At 37.4% G+C, this 27,598-nt stretch overlaps 1 protein-coding gene across 1 annotated transcript in view; it reads left to right on the top strand.

Moving 5' to 3' along the window:
* The first annotated feature begins 334 nt into the window (after positions 1-334).
* hk2 (hexokinase 2) overlaps positions 335-27,598 on the top strand; it is a 55,286-nt gene continuing 28,022 nt past the window's right edge. Inside the window, exons 1-7 of the mRNA XM_004072867.5 lie at positions 335-667; positions 9,779-9,941; positions 12,233-12,381; positions 13,281-13,400; positions 18,830-18,925; positions 20,023-20,122; positions 20,765-20,948. Of these exons, the coding sequence (XP_004072915.1) occupies positions 605-667; positions 9,779-9,941; positions 12,233-12,381; positions 13,281-13,400; positions 18,830-18,925; positions 20,023-20,122; positions 20,765-20,948 (875 nt within the window). The 5' untranslated portion in view covers positions 335-604. The remainder of the gene's footprint in view (positions 668-9,778; positions 9,942-12,232; positions 12,382-13,280; positions 13,401-18,829; positions 18,926-20,022; positions 20,123-20,764; positions 20,949-27,598) is intronic.

The following is a 27,598-nucleotide window of genomic DNA, read 5'->3' on the forward strand; positions in this document are numbered from 1 at the left end:
CGTTCCTCAGATATACTGTATATACAGAAATATTAGATATATTTAAATGTGTATATTTTATGTATATTTCAAAATGTCTTTATTTTTTTCAAAAATCTAAACATTGAAAATGCTGTAACTGCTTTTTTCTTTGAATTTGCTCAATAATTTTACCATATTTAATTAAATTTATGCAAATAGTGCACCAATTTTGGTTTGGAACTTGACCATTTTCTTGAATGAATATATAATTTCCCCAACAAAGTCAATTGTGTTTAAAAAATAAAGTTGCTGTCATTAAAACAGCCCAAATCTGGATTGCTTGAGTCAAAACTGTGACGGATCATGTTGCTCTCCGTTTGCAGCCAATCAGCGCCGGCAAAATATTATGACGTATTCAACTCGTCCTGTCCAGGAAGTTGGGAGTTTCTTGATTCTTTCAACTTCGTATTTAGTGTATGTCAAGACTGCCAGATAGCCAATAGAAAACAATTTTAAGAAGGCGGATATATCTTAGAAAAACAAAACGCAACATTAGTTCGTCCCTCAGGGACGCAATTTTTGTGAACAAGCTTCCTGAAAAGTCGTTAGAGACGGAGAACGTGGACGCCTGAAATCAACTAAGATGTTAGCTTCAAGCCTGTCCGCTAATACCAGCGCCGAACTTCGTAATGAACAAGTACAAAAAGTAAGTAGTAACGTCACTTTTAGGAGGTTCCTATGTGGTGTTTAGCCAAGTACGTGACTTGTAAGACGTGTAAGGTGGGACCAGAAGGTTGACTCACATTTAGCGTCCTTAACAGCAGTGACGTCATCACGTCTTTTCCTTCTGGTCCATTAAAATTGTCCGAGTCATTCTTGTTTTACGTGAAGTGCACAGCCACAGATCTAACTTTTCAAGACCTGCTATAGTTTTATAGCTTAAGCTAAATTAACATGTAGTCATGTTCGTTTAATGAAGATCCTTCCACCTGTTATGGTTTGCTTTTATTGTCGCACGAATTCCATAAACTAAAAACACGACAGTTTTGACGTTTTGTGATAATTTCTATCTATGTTTTTGAATTTCTTTATCCCTTTAAAGGCTCACTTTGTTGACGTTTTTCTTTTTGGTGTTTTTAATATATTATTGTGGCATTTTTCTAATGATGGAAGATGCAAAAAGCAAATCTTAGAATTGAATTTCAGAGTATTTCTTTATTCAAATTATTATGAATCAGGAGCAGAAATGCTGTTTGAAAAAGCTCATAGGTGTAAAGTAGAAGCTACAATGGCAAGCCACAACCTCCCCGCTCCATTCTGATGCATCCACTTGTAGACGACTAGATCCATGTACGTCTTCGTTTTCCTCATCTGAGCTAGTGTCTGGCTCAAAACATGGCTGGATAGCTCCAACACATTTCCCCATTTTTGTTGCACCAATAATGTTATATCTGGGTTGTGAGGGGCTTGCTGGAGAGAGTGTAAACAGATGGATGTCAGGAAGTGGGGGTGGACTTACTCTGTATGAAAACCACTCACAACTCAGAGGAAAATTTCTAATGAACTTGTACCGCTCTGCAGAAATTATGTTGTAGAAAACGACACAGGGTTTTTGATTTTGCCTAAAAAAGGCATAATCCTAATTAAAGACATCTGGGAACGCTTTTAATATGGATCAAATGATGTTTGGAGTGGGACTTTAAAAACATCACAGTTTATCTTAATTTTGATGCATTATTTGATTGTTTCTATGTTGTTGTTTGTGCTTTTGGGATTTCTCAATCCCTTTACCTCTTTGTGACTTTAGTGCATCTATTTTTGGTCTTCACTACAAATAAATGATCAGTCTTTTGCTTTTCTCTGTAGGTTTATTTGAACAGCAAAAGACAGTGCAATGAAAAATAAAAGCACAATTGAAAAAGTTATGGCTTTTTTGTATTTTAGGAGCCATAGCAATGCCATTCCCTATTAATAAGTAACATTTTAGACCTCTAGGATTTTTATACAAGTCTGGAGATGAGATTACAGATAGGAGCCTTCCTTATCTTCGTTCTTCCTACAGAAACTACACGGCTCCAAAAAGCAATTAATCAAATTTCATCACGGCTAACATAAAAGACAAAATATAATGTCCGTTTCTTTTATTTCTAGCCATTAACAATTGCTTTTTTTCTTTGTCAATAAAAGCGTGTTTATCTAACTAGTGATTTATTTACACAAAGGCCCAACTTCCATTAAGAAATTAGAATTCAATTTAAAACCTAATGCAAAGCAGTTTTTTGTTTAAAAAAAAAAAGATTGATGGTTTTGATAAAACAATACTGTTTTTTCTTAGTCGAGACTGATTCAGTTGTGGTTAATAGTTTGGTTAAACTCAGGTCTGGATGAAGAACTGAAATCATGCGGTTTCCAGTAAGTTCAGCTCTCTAAATAAAACATGGGTGACACCTCAGGAGGTTTGCCAAACATCTGGATGATTTATAGATGAAACTGTTTGAAGGTTTTCACTGTAATCAGAATTCTCTTCTTTGGCATCAGTTTGCTGTCCTTGGGGGAGAAGGACGTCTCTGTCAGTGGTGGAAACTTGTTCTAAATGTGTACTTAATATAGTTAGACTGTCAAAATAATATTTAAATGATCAAAATACCAGAAACACTTAGAATGCTAAAGGTGGATTATCTTGGATCTTACATCTGAATAGTAATAAGGGAATGCAGACAGTGCTGATTTTGAGTTCTGCCCATGTAAGAAGACAAAAAGGAAGACACCAGCACTATTATAGATGTGTCAAGTCAGCCAGTGTGATAACCTACAGGCAGAAAATGGTGGCCGTTAAGCAGCAACATATAAGGGACAACAGTTTCCTTCATTTCCATATCCAGTAATGAAATGCAAAGTAAAGTGAGACAATCTTTTAAGGTACTGGACAGAAACATCAGAGCTATCCAACTGTACTTTTTGAGCCAAATGCCAACTCGGACAAGAAAAAACAAAGACTTGAATGGATCTATTGGTCTGCAAGTGGATGAATCAGAAAGGAGTGGAGCAGAGAGCGTGTGCCCCCCCCCCCCCCCCCCCCCCCCCCCGACTGCATCACCCACATCTCTGCTACAGGCTTTGTTCAACTGCAGTTTTTTGCCATCTGCTCCTGGTTAGCAATTTGAAAAAAATAAATACTCAGAAATGCATTTTAGGCTAGTTTTCTTTGTATGTGTCCTCCGTCATGAGAAAAATGCTAAGAGAACGTGTTAAAAACACCAAAGACAGGATTTTCATTGGAGTGGGTCTTTTAAACAACCTTCTTTTCCAACCTAATAACAATATAGATGTTTGAGGAATTTCATTCTGCAAACATAGTTTGACCATTTTAAAATATAAATATTTACAAAAAGATGGATTAAAAGAATAAGTGTATGAACAAGTCCCTTGTGCCCCCCCCCCCCCCCCCCTTAAGTGACGTTATGAAAATGGAACATACTATTGTCGTTTTTGTGGGGAGTAAATTATATAGCATTTGAAAGAAAAATATAAGTTGTTGACATTGTCGTTCGGTGCCCTTACTGTAGTTAAATGGGCGTACTGGCTTCTCACGAGCAAATGCTGCACGCAGGGGGTGTGCAGGTGACATATAAGGGCTCATAGGACGCCTGTAGGATGTCTGCACAAACTATGCTCTGATTGTGTAATGTCCTAGTTTTTTTTAAAAGTCAGACTGCAAGCAAGTAGTGCGTCAGGAGCAACAGGTGCGCCAGGGGCGTGCACTTATTAAGTGAACAGCTCCAACGGGCTCCTTGGTCACTACTTAGGGTTCTGGCGGGTTGAAAAACTGAAAAACCCATACGATGTGCCTGCGTCTCACATACTTCACCCTTACTTACCTTTATGTGTTGTTTAAGTGTTTGTTATGACCTCTGACCTGCAGCATGCCCATAGAAAAAAAATGTGCATGAACATGTTTGCTCTACTCACCGAGTGGTCTATGATCGTAAAATTTCGGCGGACCAGCCACGTGCCCTGTACAGATTTGACCAATTTTCCCCCCTGAAAACAGTCCGTTACCCACCTGCAAGGGCAGTTGTGACTAAGGCATAAACTGTTTGGGGATTAGAGTCTTGAATAGGTCAAAGATCAAAATTTGATCTCATAGTGTTAGCATTGTTTATATACCACTGAAAACTCTCCTCTGACACCTTTGAGGCAAGTAAAGGTCAATGTCTTTCATTCAAAACATATTTTATGCTGACTGTCAATACAGTATAAATCACATATTATGCAATGTCTGAATTCCCATTAATAAACATTTTTTGTTTTAAATTTTAATCTTTTCAAACAATCAATCCTATATGCGATGTATTTTATAGAGCTGTGTGACTATCAGTGGGAGCTATTTTGTTTAAAACCATTTTTGTTTACTCCTTTTAGTTTGATCTATTTTTAAAATGCCTTATTATTTCAGTTATTATCTGTGAATTGAACTAAACTCATACCTTTTAACATTTAGTTCAACCAACTCTGAGCCAAAAAAACCTTAAGGACATGTGCAAAATCTAGTGGTCAACTAAAAAACACATCTGACCTCTCATCTGATCTCGACAGTTTTCCCGTTTGCAAAGAGGTCAAATACTTTTTTCGCAAATGAAAATGCATCCATTAGTGTATGTTTGTTATTCAGACCTTTTCTGTTAAAAAAAATCTCCTATTACTTTTCTTTATTGGTGGGTAAATGTTCAAACATCAGAACAATTCCAAAAAAGAGGAAAAAAATGCAATCTTGAACTTATGGCTGCCTTCAGAGCTGCCACTTCTAAAAACAGCCTCAGAGCAAGAGGCGAAGCAGACTCAGGCACTGCATTAACCTGATGCTTTTCACACCATGAACAAGTTTTCAACAACAAACGTTGAAGGTTAAAAACATCATTTGGGATAGCAAGGCGTGGGTTTTTTAGGCAGGTTCTTATCTTATAAAAATCTCTCTTTTGTGCACGACATTAACATACAAAACTATTTCTTCTTTCACTGCACGGAGGAGAGCATGGTGAAAAATAGATCCCGTTTTTCAAGGAAGCTCTGATATTGTTGTGCTCAAGAAACTAAATTTGAATAAGAGTGCAAAAAGAGGGCATGGTAAATATTTGATGACATCTTAATCACATAAAGAGGCACATCATATGAGTAAGTAAGGACACTTTCTGTAGGAATTAAGAGGCTAAGTAGCAGCCTTCATTTGCTAATGAAATGCAGTTGATTCAAAAGCCCTTAAATAAGCGTGTAGAGTCTGACTGAGAGGCTGTGGTACAACATGACAACAACGGTTCATGCTTGACAAGCCTCTATTGCATCTGAATTACAACAATGCTGCAGGGCTGAGTGGGCCAAAGCGCTTCCACAGCAGTGATGCAAAAGATGGTCCTGGTTATCACCACAGTCAATGGTTAGCACAAACACTTAACATTAAAGTGTATTAGGTTACATATAGGTTTATGGCCTCAAAACAGTCAAGAAATTCATCCAACCTTCAGAAATAATCTATAACTTACATCAGGATTTTCGGAAAAATAATCGGGAATTCAAGATTCTATAAATTGACCCCAATATTTCAAATATTTTAAAGTACTGCATGCAATAAATAATGTTAAAAATGCATCTATATGTTGAAATCCTTTATGTTCTTGCACTTCCTTTGGAAAATCACACAGTTTATAATGAAATCATAACTGGTGCCATGGCATGAGGTGCAGGGGTGGCTGCTAATGCACGTGTGATGAAAGCCTGTGTCCAGCTGCTCTGCATAACCAAGACTTTCGAAATGATTCTTTCAGTGTTGTCGGAAAAAGGAGAAAAGCTTCCAGATTAGTGTGCCCTTTCCAAATGAAATGAAAGCATGCTTTACTCCAAGCCTAACTTAAAGGTCTGCAGCTTGTTTGGGTCAAAATTGCCCTCATCAATCATGAAATCCATCTTTAATCTCCCCCTAACTAGTTTTACAGTGTTTATATTTGAATAATAGTAGGGTTATAATAAAATGGCACTAATTCTAATATTAGTTAGATCTGATGAGTTACATCTTTTGATTATAAAAATATTTTACATTAAATCTGAATGGAAATTCTGGGGGACTTGGAGACTACACAACTGCACACTCAATTAGGCATTAAATCTTTTATTTGTTTTTCAAAATGTAACATTATTTAGTATTAGTATTTACTGAATAAATGCAACTCCACAGGTAATTGAATGTTTGCATTTATGCTACCCCAGCTACAACTGAGTTCCATCCCAACGTCAGGCGACACAGTCATCATAAGAAAGTAAAATGCTCCTTTACAAGCGTGAATGAAGTATATTATTTGGCTTAAAGGGGGAAAAAAGTGGATGTAATTCAGTTTTATTCAGATTAAATTGATTTTTTTGTAGTTAAATCAGTACTTAGAAGTGGTAGAAAACTGTTTTTAAATGAAGATTTCTCCCATTCCTAAACTGATCTTATCTTTTTTCATTTAATTGTTGACCTTATGATTGATTGCTTTCTGCTTAATGATTAGCATAAAGACCGGCTGCTACGGCTTTCAGGCCAAAAATCTTGACTACTTAAAAGTTAATTTTAATCCGTTAGTTACTTTGTGAGTATTTTCTATCAGCGTGATTGTGTTTTTCTTTATCTATTCCTGAGTCTTTAGAGTATTTCCGTTTCTGGATTCAGCCTTCAGACATTGGAGCACTTGAGCTGTTATTAAAAAATGTGGCTGCCAACCTTTTCTTTCAACTTTATGATGTTCTCTGAAAGATGTTTAGACTTTTTTTCTTTCACCCAAAATTGCGCTGTTGATTTCAATTTAAATAAAAGAAATCTCACTGAAGTTTTTAGCTCCTTATGGTTTTGTTATGAAAATATGTAAATTTCTAAAGCTTTTCTTGTCACTGGAACTCAAGTGTGGAGACTTCTTTAATTTGAATTGAGTCTGCATTTCTTTGACTTTTTTTGTTTGTTAAAAGATGCTCTTTGGAGTTTACTTCTAGGAAATATTACAATACTTGAAAAAAGAGGCTTGCTTCAACTTATGGTTGACTGAAAAAAAAGAAGGAAAAAACTCAAGTTTTTTTTGGGTTAAAGTAAACAAATATAAAATATAAAAAACATAATTGTTCAATATTTTTGTAGCCAATTCAAAAAGATAAACTGCCCTTAGTATTACAGATAGATTTGAAAATAGTAGTTATACAATAGTATAAAATAGAAACAAAATTACATTTGTTGCCTTTGTAATTTTGTTGATTATAATCTAAAAACAATTAAATGTGAAACTTTTCTTTCTCTCTCTTTTTTTTATTTTTTAGAAAATTACACCATCACGTCAGATCAATCAAAAACGACGTTTTAAGAATAAATATGCAACTTCTAAAGATGGGTGGTTGGGCCTCCTTTTCTTTACTGCATCAATCCAACATAGATGGAGATCAGCCTGTGGTGCTGTGAAGCTCTAATGCACGGATGGGCAATTATTTGAACTCGCGGGCCACATTGGGTTCTCAAATATTTATGAAATAAAGCAATGACCAAATAACACTATGATTTTCAAAGACAAAAAATCAGGAAAAATATACTGATACATTTCAAAAAACAAAAAAAAAAAAACAATAAATAATCGATCCTCTCCCTCCATAATCCTAATAAAGACTTTGAGGACTGCGGCTCCTCACGTCTCACAGTTTGCGCAGCTGCACTGTGTCCTGCACGTCTGTTTCTCATCCTGTAATAATGAAAAAGCAAATTTCTTCTGCTGCAGCTTCGCATATTTCTGCGTTACCTTTTCACTACTTCAGAGTTCCTCGTTTACTGCAGGGGTTGCGTTCTAAAAATAACCGTGATCGGTGAAATCCACGGAGTCTGATTACAGATGTTTATGGCAGTAAAACTCCTCCCTGCCTAAATACACTTTTCTCACACAAACATGAACATTTTCACCCTTTTCTCTTGTTTAAATTCTTAACCCTTCAAAGAAATTAGGTCCAGGACCTTAGAATGAAAACGAAGATCTTATCGATCAAAGATTTCTGTAGATCTGAAGAGCTCCGCCTTTCTCTACAGGAGACACGGACTGAGGAGATTGATTGACAGGGAAAGATGAACTGCGACGTAGAAAAGGAAGTCTGTCTTCTGCTCTATTTAACAGGGATTTTAGAGGGTTTCAGGTTGGAGCACAGACTGCAGGAGGGTGGAATAAAATGTCACGTCTTGATCGTGTGGCCAGATGAAAAAAACAAAAAACATGGCTCTCTGATATTGTTCAGTGGGCCGGACCAAACATGGAGGCGGGCCGGATCCAGCCCGCGGGCCGTAGTTTGCCCACCCCTCCTCTAATGGAAGCCCAGCTTGCTTTGAAAGCTGCCTTAGGTCATCCACAGTGTTGGGTCTGGTGTCTGTCATCTTCCTCTTGACAACAGCCTGGAGTTTGTTTTACTCAGGTTCAGATCAGATGAGTTTCCTGGCCAATCAAGCACAGCCGTGTGAGCAGGTGCAAAGTTCTGCTGGAAAATGGAATCAGCATCTCCATAGGTGGTTCAATCCTCGGATGCTACACCGCCTGGGCCCTCCAGGTGCTGGCTTTTAGTGTTTCCACGTGCCCGTCTCAAGTCCTGGTAAATGCAGAGGGATGGACAAGAAAAGGCATTCTATGTTCAAATGAAATCGAATTACATGCAGGAATTGTTGGTTGATTCACTGTGGCGTCTCTTTTAATGAAAATTGTGTTTTCAGTGTTTTAAACATGTTTTTTTAGAGCATTTTCTAATGAGATTTAGGGCATATAAAAAGAAAAATTAACCTTAAAATTTTGTTTCTGACTATTTCTTTATTTAAATTGTTGTGAATTAGGAGCAGACGGAAAAAGCCTTTGGAAAAGCCTGTGGCAGGGATGTGCAGTCAGCAGGCCACAAGCTCCCTGCTCCACTCCATTCTGATGCATTAGCTTGCAGACAAATAGATCCATGTATGTCTTTGTTTTCCTCACCCAAGCTGGTATCTGGCTCAAAATTGTATAGATAGCGCCAATATAACTATATCTATAGCTATTTGCCTTATAAATGATATGCCCTTTGCCTTCTAGGTTATCTAAGTGGGGGACATTTGAACAATGTAGTAAAACATTTAGCAGATGCGTTTTAAACTGGGGGCAATGTGCATGATCCTCCCCAGCACATTTTGTCATGGGTGTGGCAGCATATGACAGCATTTCACAACCTATCATCTGCATCAGACAATAGAGGTGAATGTAAATGTTCATATCTGTCACTTGTCTAACTTTTCTTTCCTTTTAAAGTATCTTTTGAACAAATTCAGTGAAACATATTAGGCTGCTTTTATGGATCATCTTAAGGAAGACCTTGTGATGCTTTTGTGAGAACTCCGTTTATTTATAAAGGCAGAGCTTTATTGATTATATCTGTTGTAATACAATTCAATCCAAAAACTTATTTCTGTATAATCTGCATACTGAACATGCAAAGTGGGACAGATTGTTACTATTTCTTTACTGACATGCACTATCAAAAAAAAGGGAAGAAAAGAAACTACAGCTCGGAAATGATCATAATTTTCATGCTTTTAGGGATAAAAACCTTTGGAAGAATGAGGCTGCAAAAAAAGCAATTTGAGGGTTAGATTTGAGTAGCCATCCATGAATGAAGCTCTCATTAGAATTCCGAACTGTTTCTGTTATTTACTGTACCTCGGCTGGATGTGACTTACGCCTTAGGTCTTTTAATTAACACGCGCTTCTTAATAATTGGTCAACATAGTGATGTGTTTTATTCTGTGCAGGTGGACCAATTCCTGCAGCAGTTCATGGTGTCAGATCAGGCTGTGATGGATTTGTCCCTGAGGTTCAGGCGCGAGATGGACAAAGGCTTGTGCAGAGACACAAACCCCGCGGCTGCTGTCAAGATGCTGCCCACATTTGTGCGCTCTACTCCCGACGGAACAGGTAATGATTCTTTCACAGAAAATGTTTTTAAAGTGGAAGTGAACACAATCTTAGCCTCTGTGCGACCTAAGGTTATACAGATTACAGCATATGTGGGTTACTTGGAAATTGTTGAAATGTCAAACACGAAAAAGGTCAAACGCAGCAGTGGTTGTGTTTTAAAAGACAAATTTGACTCTGGGAATTATTCTTCGCTGAAAATATGGTCCTCATAAGGAAAGACTCGACAACCTCAAAGTACGATTATAGTTTGAATGTTTTGCAAAGAACAGTGAAAGAAACATTTTCTGAAGCCTTTCTGTCAATTCTTGAAAATATTCCACATTTGTGGGCTGTAAGCTGTCATTCATTAACAGCCTTTTCCTTTCTTTCATCTCTACTTTCATGGCATTTCTGCTCAGTTTTGTTTTTCTGCAGTCATTTTAAAACAAAACTTTAAAAAGGCATTTATACGTTTTGTCTGCTCTTCTCAGACGCTGCATTGGGGTTTTATCAGGTTATACCTTTGGTGCACTTGATATCAAAACACATTTGTATGGCTAATGTATCACCATATTTTTCGGAATAGAAGTTGCTCTCGAGTGTAAGACGCAGAAAAAAATCAAATAGAAGCTTCTTAACATCTCCGCAAAGCCCAACGTAATGCTGTGTTCACACCAAACGCGTTTCACGCGTCAAATTTGCATCCGCTGTCTCTTTTGTTGATGTGTCACATTTGACGTTCAACGCTTGTCCAAAAATGAGTTCAGAAACTAGACGCTCTAGATACAAGTGGGAGAAACTACTGTTGAAAGTGTTTAGCCTCATCACTACATCAAAGCATTGTCTGTATATCTCATTTATAATGCACTGAACACATGAATGATGTTGAGAGATCAGGTTCATCCAGTTGTTAGTGGAAAAGTAACGAATATATGAGCCTATTTATGTTTTAAAAAATAAATATAAAATACATTGTTCGTTTTATTATTATTTTTATTTGACACTCATGTTCCTTTTGTGTGGGTGTTGTTTAACAAAAGGAGTCTGATCTGCAGGCAAAGCATACAATCAGAACTTAACAGAACTTAACAGTTTAAAGCTGCTAGAAAGCTCAGATATTCCCCCCACTTTATCTATTTTTTATTTTTAGCTTTTTTCTTGAGCCTTTGTTTGAAAATAGTTCTTTCTCACAGATTAAATAGTTGTACTTTTTTAAAGGTTTGTTTCCTGAAATGTTCCTGTTTGTAACAAAAGCTTTGAGACCTTTGTAAAGCATTTTGAATTGCCCCTGTGCATAATGTGCAAATAAATGAAGCTGCCTTGTTTTTACTACTTAGTCTGGGAGTACGTAGTTTAATGATTTCTATTACCAAGTCATTTCAAGAACTGCACTATTAATAATCAGTTAGAAATTTGTCTGTCTTTATTTGACCAGCGTCAATTAAAATAAAAAAGCTTCTCTGCACTCCCCCATGGGTAGAGCTGTGTCCGTCACCTAAAGTCTGAAACAGATGAAAATTATTTTCTGAATGTTTTATTTACAAAAATGAAATTGCATAAAAGCAATTCATAAATGGTATGAACATGTCTTTAATGTCATTTAAGTGACTAAAACTGGACGATATTACAAAGACGATAAATTTTTGATTTATTGTGCTGGCCTAATTACAATTATAGGCAGGAAAAGAAAAAGTGAAAGCATGCAATTATCTCCAAAGATGACCGAGAGGCACAAAAGGAACCATTGCTGAAAAATCAGCTGAAAAACTGAGCCATTTGGCATTTTTGTGTAGATTTCTATGTTTAAACTTACATATAAAGACAGATGTGTAGAGTCTAGTTACTGGTTAGTCCTTGGGTATTTCATGGATGTGTGCAGACATTTCTTATGCCAACATTTTTTGAGCTTTGAACTAAAACATACGGTAGTTTTTAAGAGGCAACACACTGAGAAAAAAAAGGGAATAGTGAAACAGCTGCTATTTAATGAGCTTTTTGCTGTGAACGTGTGGGATTCAGGGGATAGGTAGGATATTTCAGTAACAGTTCAGTAGTTCTATGAGATTTTCAAATAAAACTTTTAATTAAAAAGTTTATCTCGAGTTTAAGTTTAAATCAGAAGAAGAAAGCACCATGAATTTCTGAAAAAGGTACTTTGTTCTCAGCTGGTTTTTATGAAAATCCTTCTAAGAAAACATTAAAACAGACAGATGCTCCCCTCAGATTTAGCCATAAATGCATAAGAAAGGATTCTGAAGCGTAATCTTTTCCTTGAACATGTTAAATTCTGACTTTTTTTTTCTGTTAAGAACAAGGGGAATTCCTGTCTCTTGACCTGGGTGGGTCCAACTTCCGAGTTCTCCTGGTGAAAGTCAAGGCTGATGGCGAGCAAAAGGTGGAAATGGAAAACAAGATTTATGCCATTCCTGAGCACATCATGAGAGGCTGCGGGTCCGGCGTAAGTCATCACACCAGCGCTTTTGTCTTTCATGTTTCCTTCTGTGTTTGTGGGGCTGATGTTCTCCAAATATTCATGCATTAAAAGTGGTTTTGCTTATGAACCTTCCCCATCATGGTTTCAGCTTTGGGATATCACTGGAGTCCAATTTAAGTTCTGGGATCCAAGCAGTGTTGGAGAGAGTTTGTACTCTTGTTAAAGTAAACATGAGCTTCAGGTACTCAACAAATGAGAGCAACTTTACAGTCGCAGCTGCACCATCGTCCACACCGGCACTCTGTAAATCTTCTCATGTTATCTGAAAATACTTAAATGTCCTGGAGACTTTTCCAAGTCCTCGTAAAACAGAGATTAGTTTAATCTGCTTCAGTAAAAATACAGCAGGTTAGGCGGGGCAGTGATGTATGTGATTGTTAATTCCTTGAAAATTACAGCCCTAAAAATTACAGCCAGTTCATCTGAACTCACTTCTAAAATTGAGAGCAAACGCTTGTCTTTTAAGAAACAAACACAGAACATCATGTAGAGAAGTCGATGCTGCATTTTTCCTTTTGGTCTAAAAACTCAAACTCCTGAATCTCCGAATACACAGATATAAATGATCAATATTCTGTTTTAAGATGCTGTATGTGAAAGCAGCAAAACTTTGAAGTAAAACATCAATATTATTCTCAGCTAAGGGCAGGAGGGCAGGACTTACAAATGATGCTGCACGTTATATCAGATCAACTTTGGATATGAATTATTCATGTTTTTAGTGGAAATAAATCCTATTTGTGCAGAAAATATTTTATTTCTACACACATTGTTTGTATTAAGAAACTCATCAATACCTTTTTTTGTTGAATCACAAATGTTTGTTTAACTCTTGAAACATAATCATCTTGACTTGTTTTCAGTTATTTGACCACGTGGTTGACTGTCTGGCTAACTTTATGGAGATGAAGGGGATAAAGAATAAAAAACTTCCTCTGGGCTTCACCTTCTCATTTCCATGTCTGCAAACCAAACTGGACGAGGTAAGGGATTTAAGAAATATTTTTATTGCATTTTCATGGGATTTCTCATGTGAGCTGAAACAATCCTGGAGGGCAGACGGATTCAGCTCTCCTATGCCCGCCAGCTTCTAAAGGTTAGAATGATCAGGTTTTTTTTTTAGCTAATACCAGGTACTCGTGCCACTGGGTGAACTAACCATCAAGGAGGCAGAGTTGACTGTAGTACTCTGAGGATTTGTGCTTTTTAACATGCTGGCATTTTTGGTGAGAGCAGGCAAAGCCCTCGCTTTGTTTGTTAACAAGTCATGCATGGAAAAATGTTGTAGTAACTACATGTATTTGACAGTCATTTATATTTATAGTTTGTGACCGAAACATAATAAACTGAGCAGTAAACTAAGGCATGAAAAAGGCACTTAATGGGGTCTGAAACTGAGAGTAGTATTTGAAAAACAAGATCCAACTACATTTCAAGATTTAAAGATTTTCCTTATTAATATGGCGCATTACTTAATAAAATTCCTCTGTAAGCTTCAACACAATCCACCTTTAAATGATAAACAGTAAATGGCGTATACTTGAATAGCGCTTTTCTACCTTCCTCGAAGGCCCAAAGCGCTTTACAGTCACAGTCCCATTATCCATTCACACACACATTCACACAACAAAATTAATCAAAATACACGCCTGATCAGAATAAAAATGCGTCATGTAAACACACCGTTCGGAATACCCTGACCCGATCAGATTCATGCAGATTAAAATTTCCTTCCGATCGAGATAAGTGGGTTATGCTGATTGTTGATCTGATCGTGGTGCATGTAAACAATTTATTTCGATTGTGGGTCACTACTGCTCTGGCTTTTACGTCATGCGTAGAAGGTGTGGCGCTCAAGAGGAGGCTTTGGACCGGCCGGCTGCTCTGCACAAGCGAACCATGTCTCTGAGCAGAGCAGTCTGACTCGTTGCTTCGTGTTTGTGAGCAGGGGAGGGGGCTTTGTGCGCTCCGGAGGCTTCGGACTGCAGTCCATCCGGCTGCTCTATTTCTGGTATTTTAGATTGTTGTATGGATTTCAAAATAAAGCTGTGACGGTGTGGGATTTTTGATCTTTGAATATTGAACAAGCAGGGGGTGTCACGGTTAACAGCCCCCCCCCCAAAAAAAAACACTGTGTGCCACTGTGTTGGGGTGCGTGTTGATTCTCCTGCAACGGGCTGCTCTCGAGCTGCACGCGAGGTTTCACCTGTGCTCTTTGGTTCAGACACTTTGTCACCTTTCCAGTAGCCGTAAAGCCTGACACCCGTGAAGAACGTGGGGCAGGAGGCTCCGCCTTTATTTATACAGACACGTAACTTTGCGCTGCACAAAATATTTCCCAAACACAACATGTAGTGATATTCATCGAACTCTAAGAGTGTGCGTTCATGTTTGGTGTTACGGAGTGAAGGAGAACAGTAATACCCCCCCCCCAAACACAAAATCCTCCGGCAGGCGGCCGTGTCGCGCACTCAAGAACGGATGCAGCTTGTAATACAATGGAAGTGATTAATTAGAATGCAGTAAATTTGTCGTATTTCCTCGCGAGACGGAAACTTCTGTTGTAGAATGAGGATGTGTATGTGCTGCTAAAACCGCGCGTGTGACTGTGTAAGTAGAGGCAGCGCGCAGCGTAGAGGCAGTGACAGCTGCGCAGGGAGTGAAGGGGAACACTAATAAAAGGTTTCCCCCAGAAACCCTTGAAGTCTGAACACAGGACTAGCAGAAAAAGTAAATTATAAGCAAAGATGAATGTGTTTAATGTCCTTTATTATAGTTCCAATCACGCACCATATGCAGAACTTAAAAAAAAAATAAGTGCAGTGATCACCCTATGTCAAAATTATTTATTCCAATCGAAGGTGTGGCGTATGTAAACGTGCGATAAAATCAAAGAAATTTTTCTGGGCCCATGTAAACAGTTCAATTATAATCCGATCTTTGATCCAATCAAAGACATTTTGCACATGTAACCACAGCTACAGATGTGATATTAGAGTGTTTTTCTCTCTTTTTATCTTTATAGTATTGTTGATCTGATTAGATTTTTTTTGGGTTGGTAGAAGATGAGGAATTTTCTAACAAGGAGGTGTTAAAAACACCTAAGTCCAGCTCTGGAAGAGCCCTAAATGTTTAAAAAGACGGCAGCAGGGAGTGTTAGGAACTAGTCACAGTAAAATTACTCTTAAGTCTTTCTCAAAGTTGAGACAAATTATGAAGACATTCCATATTTTAATTTAGTTTTTATTAACAGTAGGATCAGGAATTTTCTGCATTTTGGGTCTACTCAAGTGTTTATTCCTCCTGAATAAAATTTGCTCTTGCTCTTTTTAAGTGTTTCAGGTGAGTCTCTTTTTCCTTTTTTTTTTTTAAAGCAAGGGCTCAAAATCTGCCAGTTGACTGTCATTTGTATCACAGCCCTACTCCACCGCTGTGACTGAGAGGTCTTAACACAGCTGGGTGAAAAGGATGATTCTGTATTGATTTGTTGTGTACTTCTGGCCAAAGCTTGTCACGGATATTTCTGATTTTTTTTGAAAACTTGAGACTGAGTATAAGGTGCCAGTTTAATATAAAAAAAATAAAAATTATCAAAATTTTAAAGTAAAAATGTCACAACTGTTCGATTACAAGAATAAATTATACATTTATGACTTTAAAAGTAATATGCTAAATTTATGACTTTTTTTCCCTGGTAAATTAACGTAGTAAATGTATGATATTTAACGCTTGAATGATATCTATAATATTTTATTTCATTGTTAGATGTGAAGTGTTCTGTTAATCCGTATTTCCAGATAGATTTTAAAAACAAAGAAATTCTGAACCTTTTGGCAACTTAAAATCAAATAATCGTTAGTGTAGCCGGCTTTCCGGGGTTCGGTGTCAGTAAAGCAGAGTTTCATATGTAAAATAAAGAGCTCAGAAACACATCTGGGTTTAGAGGACCGCTACTTTATTCTGCCCTTTTCAATCACAAACCCAGAAGACTCTTTGTCACCCTTCGTCACTGTTGTGCGCATAAGGACCACCAAAGGGGAAGGAAAATCATGTTACATTCGTCCCCTCCTCCAAAGCAAACGTCTTGTTTCAATACAAAGCAACAAAGAGGAATGAAAGTAGTCTGTTACATCAGCATAAGAACATTGAAAATGCCGAAAACTGGGCGTCTTTAGACAGAAGCCTCACACAGACTTGGAGGAGATCTCGTCTTTCGTGGAGGATGAAATTATTGAAGTGGACAGCTGCAGGGATACTGATGGCTTCATCAACGGGCTGCAGAGATCCTGCAAGCCTCCCATCAATAAATAAATCATGAATAAATCATAAATCAAACAAATGAGCTTCCAAAAATTTTGTAATGTTAACAATAAACATACAGCTCCCCTGTTTAATTGAGTTTAGTCTGTCTGCTCTGCTGCTGCTGCTGCACAGCGTTCACTGACTGCACTGCATGCTCACATCTAGTACATTTACATTTACGAGAAAAAAACAACAACATAAATTTACAAGATCTAAAGATATCACTTTACGGCTTTAAATCTCGTAATATTCCTTTTTTTTTTGTTTTTTTGGGTGGCCCTAATACTCATTACTTCATAAAAATGCATATTTGTGCTTTAACTGAACTTAGTTCTAGTCCTGTTTGAATAGTTTGCTGCCTCAGCTTCTGAGGTTTATTTCTTTCCCTGATTTTTTTTTTTTTTCTTGTTGAAGTTTGCACACTCAGATGATCCAGGCTCAGAGAAAAATAAAGTTCTTAGCTGTCAGTATCGAGTGGCAGCTCTTTTCCTCTGGACTTAATCTTGAAATTGCTTTTCTGAACAGAAGAAGCTGGGAAACATGAAACTCCCTTTCTACTGCCTCTGCACCTCGACTTTGTGTGGCGTGCTCCAACTGTCACATACAAATGCTTTAAGGGGCAGTTAGACATCAAAAGAATGTATTTTATTTTTTCGGGCTACACTCACATAGCTGACAGGAACTGATGTTATTTCGTCTTGCGCTGTTCTTTGAAAGTTTTATTGATCTCCAGCTAAATGTAGTGTCTGCTTCCCTTTCTCAGTGCTTGAACTGTACCAAATTCACTACAGACTCCTGTGCCTCTAACAAAAAGACAAAGAAACTGCATAGATGATTACTCTTAGCTCTATTTTCTTCTTTTACGAATGAACAAGTGGGTGAAAAATGTTTCTGCCCAGCAGTTAAGCCCGCTGTCTTGCTGCACGTCTCATTTTCTGAGCTAATTTAGATTAAAATCTGATCACCATTCTACACAACCCACTTTACATAAATCAAAAATATTCTTTTTAGACTTCAAGTGGTCTTTTAAATGTGCTATTTTTATGCGCGTATAGCGTTGTCACTCTGACAACACATATTGACACAGAAAAAATACACTTTTTAAGTTTTTATTTGAGTCAGATTCGTTACCACTCGTCAGGTTTTTTAATACAGCATCGCTCGCCGGGCCCCATACATTTTTTTTCTGTGTTCTCCATACTTTAAGCATGTAGAGAACGCTCAAGAAGGAGATCAGCCATTATCTGTGCTTTCATCCAGCCACAGATAAAGAAAAGGAGTTCTGATCCATAAACCTGATCCTAATAGAAATAGAAAATAGAAATAGAAATATCTTTATTGTCATTGTACATGTACAACGAAATTACAGTGCAATTTTTTTTTGGAATAATAAAAAGGTCAAATTAAAATAAAAAACGAAAACTGCGAAATAAGACATAAAATAAAAAAATATACATCGCTCCCCATCGCTCAGCGTATCAAATTCAAAGTTCTCCTCATCACTTTTATAGCCCTTCATAACCTGGCCACACCCTACCTCACGATGTCCTCCAGCGTCACACCCCTTCCCGCTCGTCCGATGCTAACCTTTTGTCCCTCCCCTGTCGGACCAAACATTGAAATTGGGGAGACAGAGCCTTCTCTATTGCTGCTCCAACCCTATGAAACACTCTGCCCCAACATCTCAGAGACACTCACTAAAAACTCATCTTTTTAAAGTAGCTTTTAATCTTTAATCTGTCTTTTTATGTTTTTATTATTATTTTTATTGTATTAGCTCTGTTCTTATTAACTGTTTTTTGCTCACATGTTGTAAAGCCTCTTTGTGTGCCATTTAAAGCGCTACACAAATAAAATGTATTATTATTATTACTATGTTAGTATTAAACAAACACCAAGTCTGAATGCAGAATCACTGACCATTACCTTTTACCATACTGCAATCTCTGCAATGAAGGATTTTATATACATTTTGAAAAACACATTTTTTAAATTCATCAAATCATTCTTGCTTTATATTGTGTTGTTGTTTGCTGTTTGATGTTTTTAAAAATTACTAATGTGAAGGATATGAGGGCAAATAAATGATGGGTTCTTCTTTTTCCCACAGAGTGTCTTGTTGTCTTGGACCAAAGGCTTCAAGCTAAGTGGAGTTGAAGGAAAGGATGTGGTCAGCCTTTTGAGGGCCGCTATTAAAAGGCGAGGGGTATGTCAGGCTTTTATCTTCTATTCCCTTTTCTATTCGTAAAGACAGAAAACTCATTTGTATTTTCTTTATGAGTAAACATACTAAACCTACAGTGATACATCCTAAAAATTGACTGGCTTTGATCAAAGATTAATTACCAAACTTTAATTTTCCATTTCAGCTAGCCAGTAATTGTAGACTCTGAGAAAACAAAGTCAGTCGAATGGTCTGGATTTGAAAGCCTGAAGGGATTAGCTGGGCTTCATCTCTTTCGTACAGTTTGCTCTGGACCTTCATCCCTATTTGAATTTGCAATTGGAAGGAAAAAAAAAGTGCCATTGCAACTTGAAAATGTCACAAAGCCAATAATAAATAAAACTGAGAGCTGCATAAATAGGCTTAATGAGCTAAAAACCTGGGATGAAGGAGGGAAGTCAGTCATTAGAAACTGGGCTGTGCACAAACATGCACAAATGCTGCAGTTGTCAGTTTTTGCAGATGACATGAATTGAAAATGACTTCTTTCTGATGAATCCTTGACACTCAGAAGCACTAGGTAATAGAGTTAATGTGCAGCAGGGTTTTTTAAGGGACTTTTGTACAAACTCATTCACATATTAATGAAGAAGAACTTCACCTTACGAATGTCATGGCTATTTACTGGGAAAGCCAAGGCATGTATGTGCTCGCATGCACTCTGCAGGCAACTGATGGTTGCCTGTTCACAGGTGGTCGGGGATTAGATCAACTGCAGAGCTGGACCAGCATGTATGACAGGCCTGCCCAAGCGTGGCCCTCAGGATCTACACCCTGCTTGTTTTCCAGCTCTCCCTGCACTTCTTACAGCTAATTACTCAGATCAAGTGTGTTCAGTGAAGCAGAATGAAGAGACGCCTGAGTCATTTAATCAGCAAAACGCAGCACTGAGAGAGCTGTAACAGGCAGGGTGATAGATCATGATAACCTGTACAGTGTTCCAATTAAAATGTACATGTAGCAGTATAAAGTTAGTAGTATTTAAAAACCGGTTTTACGTTGAACCTATCATCCAAATACGGATACAATATTTTCTGAAGATAATGAATGAAGTAGCGTTAAACAGAATCTCATTGCAGGATTTTGACATTGACGTGGTGGCAGTGGTCAATGACACAGTGGGAACCATGATGACCTGTGGCTATGAAGATCAGTACTGTGAAATTGGTCTGATTGTGGGTAAGTCCCACTTCAGCTCACTCAGCCTAAGTGAACTGACTGCAGTGAGAGGTAATGCTCACTCATAGTAGCCCTGGGATCACCGCCAGTGCATCATCCGAAACCACACCAAGTTAAAGCTTTTCTCTGCTGTTCCTCTGCAGAACTGAAATAAAACAAAAAAGTGTGTACGTGGCTGTTGGGGAGAGCTGTATTCTGTACAGCAGAAGCTACCAGGCTTAAAATAAAAATGTTGTTTTTAGTCTAGTTTTGATTTTCTACTTCAAAAACGTAGATCTAAAGTTTTTAACAGGATCTATAATATTTAAAGAAATGATCATTACTGGTAATTTTAGGCTGCATCAGTCAAACATAACTTAAATGATAAGGTTTTATTGTTGTAATGTAAGAAGCCTTGTAAGAAAAAATGTATGAAGCCTGGAGAGTTGGCTCTTAAAATTGCAAAAGGTATTTTTAATGTTAAAAATGAATCGTCCTAAAAACTGTCAGCATTTCTTGAAAGCTATATGTTTTCTTTGTGTTTTAAATATGTTGTATTTTTATATAGAAAGAATGTTTATTTTATTTACTGAAATACAACTTATTTATTTATGTTTGTGACTGTTGATGGGTGGTTGTTATGTTGTCATGCCTTCCTTCAAGGAACCGGCACCAATGCCTGCTACATGGAGCAGATGAGGAACCTTGACCTTCTGGATGGAGATGAAGGGCGGATGTGCGTGAACACCGAGTGGGGCGCTTTTGGTGATGATGGTGCCCTGGAGGATATTCGCACCAACATAGACCAGGAGATAGATTCAGGATCCCTGAACCCTGGAAAACAGCTGTGAGTGTCTTCAGAATGATCCCTGTTTTCTCTGCATGAACCCAACAACACACTGTTTGTTTTCGTTTTCTGTTTTACATCTGTTCTCTTTGCTGCTGCTATTGTGGTTTGCTACATATGATAATTAAAATGTGGCATAATAGTGTGGTATATAATGGTCTCTTTTCTGATAAGTCTAAAAAGAATACAATATTGGATTCATTTTACCATTATTATTAATATATGATTTATTAGATTACTATAAACTACAGTATTTTTGTGATCAATCGTAATTAATCAAAGGGAAATTTGATTGCTAAATTTTCTTTTGAAAAGTTTCCTTATAAAACAAAACAAAACAGGATAATGTTGTTTTTTTCAGTGTCCAGAGTACCATCACAACATAACAGCCATTGTCTGAGCAACCAGATTTTAAAATTTAATACTCATTCTTGTAAAGGGTTTATATTCACCAAAAATAAAATAAAACTAAACCTAGGATTTTCTTTACATGGATCTTTTGATTCTGTCCATGTTTTATTAAACAATATAAAACAATTAAAATGAAAAAACATACGTGTGATGCATTATGGATAGGACTCCTCTTTAGTGTATTGGAAATATAGCTTCTTTCTAGGATTGTGGATTTAGGAGTATCTTGACTACTGATTGCTTTGGAGTTTTTTCTTTTGTCTCTAGTACTTTTTAGTCTTCTCATGCCTCACTTTTCTGGTCTTACTCTATGTGGGAATGACTACATCTATCCCCATTCCTCCTTCTGCATCTTGTCAGCCCCGTCCGTGGATACTTGCTTGCTATTTGACACTTATTCAAGGCCTTTGGGTCGTATCTGTAAGCTGGTTTTTAATGCTTAGGTACAGTGCCTTGCAAAAGTATTCACCCCTTTGAATGTTTTTACCTTTTGTTGTTTTCATGAATCACTCATGGTTAATAAAATTTATCTTTCCTCACACTGAATTTACTAGAAAAAAACCTCCAATGTCAATGTGAAAACAGATTTCTACAAAGTAATGTGCAGTGACTTGAAAACAAAAATATAAAATGAAATACCGTATTTTACGGACTATAAGTCGCTCCGGAGTATAAGTCGCACCAGCCCAAAAATGCATTATAAAGTAGAAAAAAACACAGATAAGTCGCACTGGACTATAAGTCGCATTTTGACGGGAAATTTATTTGACAAAATCTGAGACCAAGATATAATAACTTGCACAAACTCATATGACACAATCATAGCAGACTGTTTATCTCATAATTTCACAGTAATTCTTTCTCATACTTATTTATTTATTCCTTTCATGAAGCATCATTGGCCAACTAATACTCTGTTTTCATCCTGTATTTTTAGAAACAGTTGTCATTTTTATTGCATTTCTGAATCTATGAAATCATTGGAAAATAGAATGTTATGTTGTTAGCCTTCAAGATCTTACTGTAAAAAAAGTTTGCTGTTTCTCTGAGTCACTTAACATACTCTTAACACTTAACATACCTCATACATCAAATTGACCCAGGAACATCATATCTGTTCCTCACAACTGAACATAACAGGAGGGTTAACAATGTATTTATTTCTAATATAAGTTGCTGCGGAGTATAAGTCGCACCCCTTGCCAAACTATGAAAAAAGGGCGACTTATAGTCCGGAAAATACGGTATAATTGTTTGCATAATTATTCACCCCCTTCAAGTCAGTAATTAGTAGATGCACCTTTGGCTGCAATCACAGCACCAAGTCTGTTGGATAAGTCTCAGTCTTGTACATCTGCACACTGGAATTTTCCTCCATTTGTCTTTGCAAAACTGCTCAAGTTCTGTCAGGTTGCGTGGATACCGGCCGGACATGAACAGCCCTTTTCAAGTCCAGCCACAAATTCTCTATGGGATTTAGGTCTGGACTTTGACTCAGTCACTCCAGAACATTTACCTGATACTTTTTAAACCATTCCTGTGTAGCTTTTGCAGTCTGCTTTGGATCATTGTCTTGCTTTAAAATAAATCTCCTCCCAAGCTGTAGTTCTCTTGCAGACCCCAAAAGATTGTCTTCCAAAATGTCAGTGTATTTTGCAGCATGCATTCTGCCCTCTGTCTTTACAAGCCTTCCAGGGCCTGTTGCTGAGAAACATCCCACAGCATGATGCTGCCACCACCATGCTTCATGGTGTATTTTTGATGATGTGCAGTGTTGGTTGCCGTCAAACATATTGTCTTGTCTGATGACCAAAAAGCTCAATTTTTGTCTCATCAAACAAGAATCTTCTTCCACTCGATCATGGAGTCTTCCACATGGCTTTTGGCAAACTCTAGACGAGCTCTAATTTGTATTTTCTTCAACAGTGTCTTTCTCATTGCCACTGTCCCATAATGCTTTGACCGGTGAAGAACCCGGGCAGCAGTTGCTACATGCACCGTCTCTCCCGTCTCAGCAGCTGAAACTTGTAACTCCTGCAAAGTAGTCGGAGGGTTCTTGGTGGCTTCTCTCACAAGTCTCCTACTTGCACAGTCACTCAGTTTATGAGGGTTGCCTGATCTAGGCAGATTCCCACATGTGCCATATTCCTTCCATTTCTTGATGATTGATTTCACGGAACTCGGTGGGATGCTCAATGCCTTGGACATTTTTTTGCATCCATCCCCTGACTTGTACCTTTTGAAAACCCTTTCTCTAAGTTGCTTGGAGTGGTCCTCTGTCTTCATGGTGAAATAGTATCCAGAAATACCACTCCACCAGAATCTGGACCCTTCATAGACTGTTATTTTATTACTCGGTCCCTTGGTACACACCCACACCATCTTCATTTCACGAATTGTGAGACTATTGGCACTAATTGGATGGACTTCTATTGAATTAGACCATTAAATTTAAAAGGGAGTGTATAATTATGCAAACAATTATTTTGTTTCAAATGTTTCATTGACATTACTTTGTAGAAATTGGTTTTCAGGTTGACAATGAAGTTTTATTTCCAGTGAATTTTTGTGTGAAGAAAGACAAATTTTATTGACCATGAAAAGCAACAAAAGGGACAAACATTCGAGGGGTGAATACTTTAGCAAGGCACTGTAGGTTTCTGTTTAAAAAGATCATGTGCCTTAAGAACAATATCACAAGCTGTCATGATGCGAGGTGCTTAAGCTGACCTAGACATCAACTGCTTCCCCTATCTGCTCGCAGTAAATTCAGCCGAGAGACATGTTCTTCAGTGATTCGCCCACCTCCACATTATTCTATCATCTTTTGTCTGTGTGTCTCTCCTGTTAGATTTCACCAGGAGGTTCATCCTCCTGATTTTTTTTTTCCTTGAGTCCTTCACATAGGCTTTGATACACAATAATCCATGTATTACACACTCAGTGACAGCAGTGAATTAAAGTGAAGATGATGTGTCACTCCAGGCAAATACCAACTGCTCAACATCAACCAAAAAGTTCAGAAATTTGCACATGGAGCAGAGCAACAAGATTTTTAACTGAACAAAGAAGAGATTGTAAGAACTGATATTTGACTTGGACATGTTTGGCTACATCACTGAAGACGTTTATTTGTAAACCAAATATTTTAATTATCTAAAGGTCAATTGTTTAGAACAGGGCTATTCATATGTCAACCTACATCCAGCAAGGATCAACTTGAGTGGCTCATAGCGTAATCCCAACTTTTCCGGTAACCGATAGTGGCCACTTTTATTCAAAAACAAATGCTTAACTCCTTGAACGAGCACCTACACAATCCATTTATTGAGCATCCGTCAATGATGCTCAATAAAAATGAAGAGAAGTGTAACAAGCACTTCCCTTTTGACGCCAAACATAACTCAACCTCAAGGATGCTGTTTGTGTCAAAAAAAAACTTAAACGAACAACACTGATCCAAAATCCAGAGCTGTATTATGTTCTTGTTTCAACACAGCTCAGCAAAACCTCTAATTTAGCTATTTCAGCAGAATCTGCTGTGTAACAATAAACTATGTTGGGGTATAATTTATATTTCTGTCTTAATTTGTGAATTTTGAAAATCATTACCTTTAAAGTTACATTTAGTATCACATTTTTCTGGTATGAAAAAAACGGATTTGGCCGATGGCCCCCTCCACATATCCTGGTGGACTGGCCTTTCTCCTGGTAGGGCCTCCATGCTCCATGGACACTACGCTGACAGACCCAGCAAATCGCCTTACCACAGCTCGCATTAATGTGCCGTCCTGGTTGAGTTGCACTACCTGGGAGACTTGTGTGGGTTGTAGATGCCTTCTCATGGTACCGCTGAAGTGACGACACTGTCTGCATTCAAAAGCCACTAAAACATCAGTCCAAAAACATAAGGACAGGGAAGTTGTCTGCGGGCACCGCTTGGCAGAACCACTCCTTTATTGGAGGCGTCTTGCTGATCGCATATTATTTCCAACTGTTGTCTATTCCACTCACACAAAAACATGTGAAATTGATTGTCAGTCAGTGTTGCTTCCTAATTAGACAGTTTGATTACACAGAATCTGGTTGACTTGGAGTAACATTGAGTTATTTAGGTGTTTCCTTTATTTTTTGAGCAGTGTATATTTAATCTACTTAAAAGTGATTTAACTGTATGTTATAATGGTGTTTGAGGTTAAATCCATAATCCCCTTTCAAACATACATTGCTGGGAAAACAAGGACATTACACACATTATGTTTGCAGATTCTTGAATAAAATTGGAAAAAACACCTCAAGACATTTTACCTGGATTGTTATTTTAAACTGTTGGTATAATGTTGTGATTTTACCTGGATTTTCCAGACAGCAAAACATTTTGATAGTGTGCAAAGTAATATATTTCAGTGAAATACACCTACAAGGTGAACTGATGGTGAACACAGCTTCCTTTTTTTGCTTAAACTATTCTGATTGATTCTTATTTTGAAAACAAAAAACAAATAAGTGCCGTTTTCGGTAATGTAGCCAAATAATTTTCTAAAGTAATACTCAAAAAGGTCTTTTGCCCCTCAGAAAACAGTTTGACACATTTTATTATTTTCTCTTTTAAGTAAATTTAAACTCTAGGTCGCCTTGCTTTTAAATGCTGTGTAATGTTTTCTTTGAACATTGAATACTTTTCCACTTACAGTCTATTTCCTTGAACTTGCCAAGCTAAAAAAAAAAATCAGTTAAAATGAGTGCTTTTGTGGAATTTTCTGTTTTGCTGAGACTCGAGTTTAGTATCTGTTCAATGCTTAAGTCACTGAGGGGTCAATTTCTAATACCTGGACAAATAATGAACACAATAATAAATTCTATTCAAAATGATCACATGAATGAATTGTTTAAAATAATTAACAGAAAACTCAAAGTTTTAAATTAACTTCAAACATAATCCTCTTTGTCCGTTGATCTCTTTTTCTTGAAAGAAAATTGTAAAGAAACAAGGAGCTTGTGACTCTTTCAAAGTGCCAAACATATGTGTTGATACATATTTATGTATTCATTTAGCTAATAAAACATGCACTGACAAGTTTATTGAAATAAACTAGTTTATTGAAATAAACTAGTGGATCTAAACTTCATAACATCCGTTTACAGAACAAAGTCTCTTGGCCATGGCCCTCAACTATTATTAAGAGTTCATTTACACCAATCTTTGACAGTTTAGTCTTAAAAGTTGCAGAATTACATATGTTATTGAATTAATTAAGAAACATTTTTTTATGTTATACAAATGTACTTTTGGATGTTGTTCATTTAGAGGAGAGTGCTTTTGTTGCTTTCTCAGTGCAGTACAATGCTGTTCCTCAGACAGCATTACTGTAAAACAAGCTGTTTGAGGGTCCAGTTTAATCTAGCTGACATCAAATGAATCAAACTTTCTTTTTAGGGCTGCCTTGATTCACTTATCACTGTAACATGGCAAGAACATCATAGGAAGCACCTCTAGATTAGCATACCGTGGTGGTTGTTCATCTCTTAAAAACTGAAGACTTCAATTACAGAGGAATCTCCCTCCTCAGCGTTTCTTATGAGCTCCTTGCTGGATGACGCTTTCAAGAGAGCATTGTAAATCCCACACCCAGCAGTAAGTCTGAATTCTTTACCGTGACAGCTTGACTCCAGGGATGCTCTCTGTTGTACATTCTGTTCATATACGTTTTTTTGACATAACAAAGTAGCAGAATGGTTTGTCTTGGGGAGCCTTAGAATCCCGTCTCTACTATGAGTGGGCGATGTGGTCCCTGAAGCAATGACCTTCATCTCTCCTTGGGGTGGTTTGCAGCTGAGAATAAATCTACTGGAATGGGAGCTGTCATTTCCAAGTTTGAGGTCATTATTCTATGCCAAAACAATGTAGAATGCTTCTCTTTAGGTTAGGAATGAGTCTCCCCCCAATGCAAGAGATTAAATATTTAGGTATTCTGTTTACAGGCTAGAGTAAATTGGAGCAGGTTTACCAACAGGCTGGTGCAAAACCTGCAGCAATGCAGACATTTACTAGTTGCTGTGGTAAAGAAAGAATCGAGTCAAAAGACAAAGCTCTTAGTTTACAGGTCAAAGGTTTTTCACCTACACCATGAGTTTAAAAATCAGATTCATGTTCATGAAGATCTCTTTGAGATGGGGTGCAAAGCTCAGCCTCCCACGAGTAATTCCAAACTGCAGTTGCAGCTCCTCCATATTGAGAG

Source organism: Oryzias latipes, chromosome 9 (assembly GCF_053564925.1).
Source record: "Oryzias latipes strain Hd-rR chromosome 9, Olatipes_Hd-rR_3.1".
Lineage (NCBI taxonomy): Eukaryota > Metazoa > Chordata > Actinopteri > Beloniformes > Adrianichthyidae > Oryzias > Oryzias latipes.